This window comes from Gadus chalcogrammus, chromosome 21 (assembly GCF_026213295.1).
Source record: "Gadus chalcogrammus isolate NIFS_2021 chromosome 21, NIFS_Gcha_1.0, whole genome shotgun sequence".
Classification (NCBI taxonomy): Eukaryota; Metazoa; Chordata; class Actinopteri; order Gadiformes; family Gadidae; genus Gadus; species Gadus chalcogrammus.
Genome location: NC_079432.1, coordinates 11,416,130 through 11,424,311, shown reverse-complemented (window position 1 = coordinate 11,424,311; position 8,182 = coordinate 11,416,130). Strand labels below are relative to the sequence as shown.

Sequence of the window (8,182 nt, the reverse complement as noted above, 5' to 3'; positions counted from 1 at the left end):
GACAAGGATCCAGATGTAGCGGAGCCCTGTAGCTATTTATGGTACTCCACTTTAATGCTCCGACACTGAATCTGACTAACACATGTAACACATAACCAGACCCATTCTGTTAGACCTCACCTGCCGGGATGGCTGGTTGGTTTTTAGGACTTTCCATCAGGAAATGAGGTGTGATTTCCCTCGCTTTCGCGCTCTCGCTCTCACACTCACATGCAAACATGCACACAGACACCCACGCTCACACACATACACGCGCACGCACGTGCACACACACACACACAGACACATACATGCGCACACGAACACCCACACAGATACACACACACGTACACACACACACACACTCACAATCACACACACACACGCAGACACACACACACACACACACACACACACACACACACACACACACACACACACACACACACACACACACATACGCGCACTGTGAGCACACACATACGCACAGAGCAACGCAGAACGCACGCATAACGCTGTGCTTCTTATTTATCGCATAAAGAGGATTGTCCCAAACACAACGCTGAACAGGGAGCCTGCGTAGGAGGAGAAAGGCGCTGAAACAAAGTACTGAGCAGAGCGGTAAATTGAATGGAGGGGAGTGTAGCTCTCTGGAGGCTTTTGAAGCATCTTGTCACGCAGCCCCCCCCCCCCCTATCGATAAACAGCTCTCTCTTTCTTTCTGTCTCTCTTTCCTACTCTGTTTCTGTGGGTGTGTGTGTGAGTGTGTCTCTAGCCGCTGTTTGTTCCACTGTTGGGCGGTGTAGCGCTATGTCTGTTCAGGCTGTTTTTTTGTTTTGTGGAGCACAGAGAGAGCACGTTATTCGAGAGGGAGGGGGGGAGGGAGAGGGAGAGAGAGAGAGAGAAAGATAAAGTGTGTTTGTGGGTGTGTGTTTATTTCAACTTATGCATGGCCGTCCCTCGTGTGTAATGTGTAAGTGTATGTTTGAATGCTTTTACATTAATGCTTGCAAGCATGTGTGGCTATGTGCTTGAATGTATTGTGTGTGTGGTTGTGTGTGTGTGTGTGTTGGTGTATATCTATGTGTGCTTGCAAATATGTGTGTTGATGCATGTACCTATACCTGTAAAATAATGCATTTAAATGTTCGGCCGTGTGCTTATCGGTTTATCTTCAGTTTATTGTTTATCTGCATGTGTGTATGTTTGTGTTTGTGTGTGTGTGTGTGTGTGTGTGTGTGTGTGTGTGTGTGTGTGTGTGTGTGTGTGTGTGTGTGTGTGTGTGTGTGTGTGTGGCATGTGTGAGCATGGGCAGGTGAATCTGTGTGGGCATGTGTGTATGTTTGTTTGTGTGTTTGTGTCCACGCACCTGTGTGTGTGTGTGTGTGTGTGTGTGTGTGTGTGTGTGTGTGTGTGTGTGTGTGTGTGTGTGTGTGTGTGTGTGTGTGTGTGTGTGTGTGTGTGTGTGTGTGTGTGTCCCTGTGTGTGTGAGAGTGTTTCTGTGTGTGTTTCTGTGTGACCGTGTCCACGCACCTGTGTGTGTGTGTGTGTGTGTGTGTGTGTGTGTGTGTGTGTGTGTGTGTGTGTGTGTGTGTGTGTGTGTGTGTGTGTGTGTGTGTGTGTGTGCGCGTGTGTGTATGTCTGTGTGTGTGTGTGTGTGTGTGAGTGTGTGTGTGTGTGTGTGTGTGTGTGTGTGTTGGTATACAGTGCTGACAGTGATCTAGTGTTCTGATGGTGCGACAGACGCCGTGCCCATACTGAATGGAGTGGCTGAGCACAGCATAGAATTGGAAAGGACAGGAGAATATGTGGTGTTAAGTAGAACAGATAGGGATGAAATGGTGCCTATTGATTAACTAAATTCAAATGAATTTACCTTAAATCAACTCAATTGAATATCATTGTGGACTGGTGATGCTTTTTACAGCACAGACTAAATCAAAGTTAGCAAATGTAACACCTTAAAATGAATGACAAAATGTTTACATCGTTCCTTTGTCTCTACTGTGTGTGTGTGTGTGTGTGTGTGCGGGCGTGTGCATGTGCTTTTATGTGTGTGCGTGTGTGTGTGTGTGTGTGTGTGTGTGTGTGTGTGTGTGCGTGCCCCAGGTATTATCACTACTTGTACACACACTACATACCAGCCAACCTGCTCACCATGGTGGACCGGATGGCCAACTGTGAGGACATTTTAATGAACTTCCTGGTCTCGGCGGTCACCCGCCTACCGCCAATCAAAGTCACACAGAAGAAGCAGTACAAGGAGACCATGATGACGCAGGTAGGTCTCTGAAGAGTCATAGTGGCCGTGTCTCATTTTTTAAATATAGCTCATACGGTGGACTAACCAACCGTTCCAGTTCAGTAGGAGGCATAGGAAACATCTTAACTAGGCACCTTGATTTGGGAACATTTCAGGGAAGCATGGGATGGTTCCTCGGTCGGGGTCGGGATATCCCATGAGGCCGTGCGGCACAAGGACTGAGGTGAACGGTCTGCTTCGTCTTTGAAGGAATAACTTTATTTGAAATTATTTGAATTTATATTAATAAGATATGCTATCGTTAATAATAAGTATAATATAATCAGACGTATGCCATATGTGACTTTTTTGAGTAGCCTTGTGATACCGCCTTGTAAGGCTGTCTCCCAAATAAACCACTTTCAAAGTGCCTAATAAGGAAGTTTCCTAAGTAGGTATCAAGGTTATAGGAAGCCTCCTCTTGATTTAGACACAGACAGTGTTAACACCTCACTAGGGGGTACTGTGAATGTTTTCTTCAGGTCAATGCAGTGGCTCACACACCGTAACGTACTCCACTGAGACCTGAAAAACATGAATATTTGCTACGTCCCACATCAAACACACACACGCACACACATACAAACACAAGGATGAGACGAGTGTCTTAATATTTGTGGATATGACATAGAGATGGTGGCCATACAGATAAAATGTTGAAATAATTGAATTGGAAGCTATAATTTCTTTCCTTTAGTAATTTTTTTTATCAGAATTCTAACAATTCATAATAAGCAGACAGGCGGCCATAAAACTCTTTGATCTAAGTCTAAGGGCCCTATCTTGCATCCGGTGCAACTTACTTTCTCACTGGCGCATGTGTCGTTGCTAGTATGCAACTGGCGCTGAGCGTTCTTTTCCCTCCTGCGCCACGCGTCGGTAAATTAGGGAATAATCTTGCACCCCAAGGGGCGGTTTGGCAAAAGGAGGAGGCGTGTTCTGGCGCAAACGTTCCCTGGTTCTATTTTGTAGTTTCAGAAATCATTTGCGCCACAAACCAGGAAATACCTGGTTTAAAGTCAGTGGCGAGTTGTTCCGATGCTATTTTAAGGGCGCATGCATAATGTTGCTTGTGCACCTCGCACATACGCTTCTCTCATCTAACTAACCACACATTCTTGGTAAATTATTTGGGAAAGAACAGCTGATACAGCATATTTTCTTGACACAGACATCGTGTACATGCCCATAACTTTTAGGATTGATGAGTATTTGATCGTGAGAATACATTGTTTTACCGCGAGTGAGTGTTAAAAAGAATGAATGAATGCGGGCGCGTGTGTGTGCGTCCATCTGTTTAAACATAGGCCTACGCGAACTAAACACGTATCGCATAATACAGTCCATGGCAATGTATATTAAGTCGATAACGATAATGCATACAATACTGATACGAAACTATGATTATAATGTCTTGCATATATCATTAAATATAACCACAGTTACCGCATATCATATGTGTGTTAAATTTTCTTTGCCAAAATTTATTTGAGGACTCAGTATTTCTGAAGTTGTGGAAGAAAACGCTATTCCATGTGTGAATCAGGCCATATTATTTGGCAATAAACTGAGCCATTTGAAGTTTGAAATCTATGTGCATCTGTCTCATCGGAAAAAATATCCACTCGTCAGATTCAAATACTCTCATGGCTCTTAAAGGGGATGGGAGATGGCACTCTCATTGGTTTATTGCACGTCATGCCCAAACCACACCTACGGTTAATTAGGCTACTTGCGACCAACCCTTTTTAGATTTGGGCCGGGCGCAAGAGTCATTTTTGCGCTTGTAAAATAGCAACATCGCCATAGAACCGCCCACAAAGCTACTTGCGCTTGGCGCTGCTCTCTTGCGTTTCTGACCGTTAAAATAGGGCCCTAAGTGGCCTGGAGAATAAAAGGAGCAGACCCATAATTAGTGTAATGAGAAACACCTGCGTTTGTCCTGGGATGACCCCTGTGTGAAAAGGCTCCATCAAATCAGGCCTTGGTTTGGTCCCCGGCAGGCCAGATTCCACCCAATCAGAAAAGCAACAGCTTCACCAAGTATCATAGCGGAGAGGTGGACGTTTTATTTGAGTGTTTGGTTATTTACGATGACTCTTTATTATTATTATTTAATGTCCCTTCGGCTCATGTGACAATCGCCGTTTTTCTCCTGGACGAAAGCAGCGTCCGAGGACCTGCAGAGTGTCTGACCTTCTCCCCGGGAGATCCCTTATAGCAGGCGCGCGTGCGGTTGTGTGTGTGTGTGTGTGTGTGTGTGTGTGTGTGTGTGTGTGTGTGTGTGTGTGTGTGTGTGTGTGTGTGTGTGTGTGTGTGTGTGTGTGTGTGTGTGTGTGTGTGTGTGTGTGTGTGTGTGAGTGAGTGTCAGGTGCGTGATGGATGACCTGGCTGGAGGCAGGGTGATGACTCGGCACGATGGAGTGCGTGATTAATGTCTTAATTGTGAAGGCAGTGTAGCAAACCCTCAGACTCAGCCCCGACTCCCCTTTCACACTGCCTCTCTTTCTCTCAGTCTCAGTACCCCAATTCTTTCAATTGTATTCGTATCTTTCACACTCTTTTATTTTTCCCCCCCCTTTGACAGCACTGCATTACCTTACCTTGGGTTCTGCTATGTGTGTGTGTGTGTGTGTGTGTGTGTGTGTGTGTGTGTGTGTGTGTGTGTGTGTGTGTGTGTGTGTGTGTGTGTGTGTGTGTGTGTGTGTGAGTTTGTGGGTGTGCGCATGTGAGCATGTGTACGTGAACGCGTGTGTATGCGGGAAAATTTCAACAAGTGCACATATTCCTAAAAGCATCACATATATACTCCTGTGATGCTTTCAAAAGGACAGAATGGAGATAAAGAAAAAAAGTACACATTGATTGACTGACGTCGCCCCCTCCCCCCCCCCCCCCCCCCCCCAGCCCCCACCACCCTTTGACATGATTTTAGTTTCTGTTGGAACATCAAAAAGCACTTTAAATTGGTCGTACACTGGCTCATTCTCTCCTTCTCCCTCTCGGCCTTGGCCTCAGACACTTTGCTGCCATAGCTAAATGCTCAGATGGACCTCAAACTGTCTCTGATGCACCGTTAGCGACCGTGAGAAGACACGTATTTGCTCTTTGCTTGGATGATCCTACACTGACCGCTCTGATCCCCGTGGCATACCGTCCACTTTCCCTTTCACTTCTCCCGCCCTTTCGTCCCTTCTTGAATTTATAGTTGTTGTTTTTAAAAGGGTTAATTTTTTTAGAGTGTCTTCAGTTTGGCCGAGTTAGTTCACATTTTAATTTCTGAAGATCCCGTCTCAAAACCCGAGACATGGAAGAAAACAAACAATTGATCAGTCTGACTTATCGGTTTTGAAAGTTACTTTGAACAGGAGCGAGGCCAGGAGGCTCTTCAGCGAGAAACTCAAACATGAAGAAGTGAGATCAGGAAGCTCTCATAGGGCTGTCTGCTTTTAGCCGGCCCCATTAATGCATTATCCACCAGTAGCATTATGTCCAACCAGATCGTACCTGCATTCTACCTATTTGTATTACCTCAAAGTAATACAAATTCAACAGATGCAGGCCTTTAAATTGCCTGGGTAGGGTTGGATATGGGATGTTACAGACAGACAAACTTACCCTTAAGGTGAAGATAGGCACACTACCCTAGCCACTACTCTTTTGAGCATTGAGGTGCTGTTATATAGATAAAAAGATACAGAAATATTGATATATTGTTATAATTATTAATAAGGTGTTCGAACCTTTGTACATTGTTAAATGAACATTGATACATTTCTTTTAAATTTGAATAACATGGTAGAAATAGATACATTATTATGAACACGGATACGTGGTTTATATAAATATTTAAATGTTGCATTATCGATATTCTGCTTTAAAAACTACAGTACAGACACATTGAAAGAAAAGATTGTAATCTGCATCATGGATATCGATAGGTTGCTATGAACATTGAGAATATTATTATATACATTACTCGGAATATGAATTCAATCCGGTCCCAGCCTGTTGCTAACCTCTCCCCCCTCCACCCCCTAGGGCTCCAGGTCGTCCCGCTGGGCCGACCCGGACCACTTCTCCCAGCGGCAGACGTGCATGAACGCTTTCAGCGGCTGGCTGGGCTTCATGCCCCTGGTCCACTCCCAGATGAGGCTGGACCCCCTGCTGTTCCGGGACCAGGTGTCCATGCTGAGGAAGAAGTACAGGGACATCGAAAAGCTGTGACCCGCCCCCCCCCCCCCCCCCCCCCCCCAACCGCCCCCTCACACCCCACAAGACAGAGAAACACACACACGCACACACACACGGATGCACAAACAGGACCTAACCAGAGCGGGGTTGTGTGCGTGTGTTTGCGTGTAAGTATGTGTGTGTGTGTGTGTGTGTGTGTGTGTGTGTGTGTGTGATTTTGTGTTTGTGTGTAAGTATGTGTGTGTGTGTGTGTGTGTGATTGTGTGTGTGTGTGTCTATGTAAGTACGCCGGGAAAAGCGTTCACAGAGAATGAGAATAAAAACGGGGACTTAACGGAAGGCTAAGGTGGACTTTATGTATATGGCGTGTGTTGGGTTGCAAGATATGCTAAGAGTGCGAAATGCTTGCATTGTACGTATTCATGAATCCACAACCGCACACACACACACACACACACGCACATAAACACACACACACACATGGCACGTTGTCCTTGGTGGAACTCCTGTCATCTGCAAATGCATAAGAGGCTGTGAGTCCTACACCGACATGCATTCATATGCACTTGCAATAAGAACCTGTACTCCAAGGAAGGCTGGTCATGGGCTCTGTGTGGGGCTAGGATGCATGGTTTGGAGAAGACATTTGGACCAGAAGAAAAGATGGAGAAAGTTGGGGGGACGGTGAAGGACATACTTTTTGGATATGGGCATGGCCAGAAGACCAGAGACGGACTATCTATAATGGATTATGGAGGCAAACTAAATAACAGAAAAATATAAAGAGAGAATCAAGACCCAAAGAACGTTGTGGATTTTCCGGGGAAAATAAGAGATAAGGAATAGGACTGTTTATGGCTGGACATGGACACAAACTGATATATAATGTGGGTTGCGTGCCACATATACTACATACTTTACCACACTTGAAGCAGCTGACAAAAGTACCTCTTCCCCCTTTGAGCACCCATAGAAGATATCTTGTATATTATAGTAGATTCTCTGTGGCATCCCTTGTCTGTACGGAATAATACAAAGAAAAAATAAAGATATGTTATGCTATATGGTGATATCCTAGCTGACTCCTGGCTTTATTAAATTTCTTCATTTGAAAACATCCAGTGGATTACCACTCAATATATGCCAGACTCCGTTAAAGGTCGGATAAAATGAATAATTCACTTTCCCTGGTCCAAATTGGGTTAGCTAGAGTTGTATTTTTCAATACCAACATATTGACCAACAATTATTCAACGTAGGTATTTTTCATATATTTGTCCCCAAAAATGAATTTGTGTTTGTGCTTTTAAACGTGGTTATGACACATGCCTGCACTGGTGTTAAACAGTAAAGTGTTTATCTGAATAACATTGCTCCACTGTCGATGGTAACTCATAGCATTGTGATTGACAGCAGGCTTTGTTATTCTTGTAGGATTCAAATATCTACCCTGGCCCCCACAACATCTAAAGAAAGTCATTTGAAAAGGGCCATCTGACTTCTGTTGGATCGGGCCTTAATCCGCGGCCTAGTGTCCAATTTCTGACACAGAGGGGGACAAAAAGCCTTTAAATAATATCTACATATCCCTTGATCTCAGCCTGATAGTTATTCTAAACGTGTTGTTCCTCATGGTAAGCTAACCGAACTTTGGACCCTGTCTTCTAACGCTGGGGAGCAAAGATAACCAATATATTTAGCTCAGAA

At 44.7% G+C, this 8,182-nt stretch overlaps 1 protein-coding gene across 1 annotated transcript in view; it reads left to right on the top strand.

Moving 5' to 3' along the window:
• Window positions 1-6,508, top strand: part of LOC130374954 (exostosin-1) — a 162,417-nt gene extending 155,909 nt beyond the window's left edge. Inside the window, exons 12-13 of the mRNA XM_056581935.1 lie at window positions 2,089-2,260; window positions 6,323-6,508. Coding sequence (XP_056437910.1) covers window positions 2,089-2,260; window positions 6,323-6,508 — 358 coding nt within the window. The remainder of the gene's footprint in view (window positions 1-2,088; window positions 2,261-6,322) is intronic.
• Window positions 6,509-8,182: the final 1,674 nt, after the last annotated feature.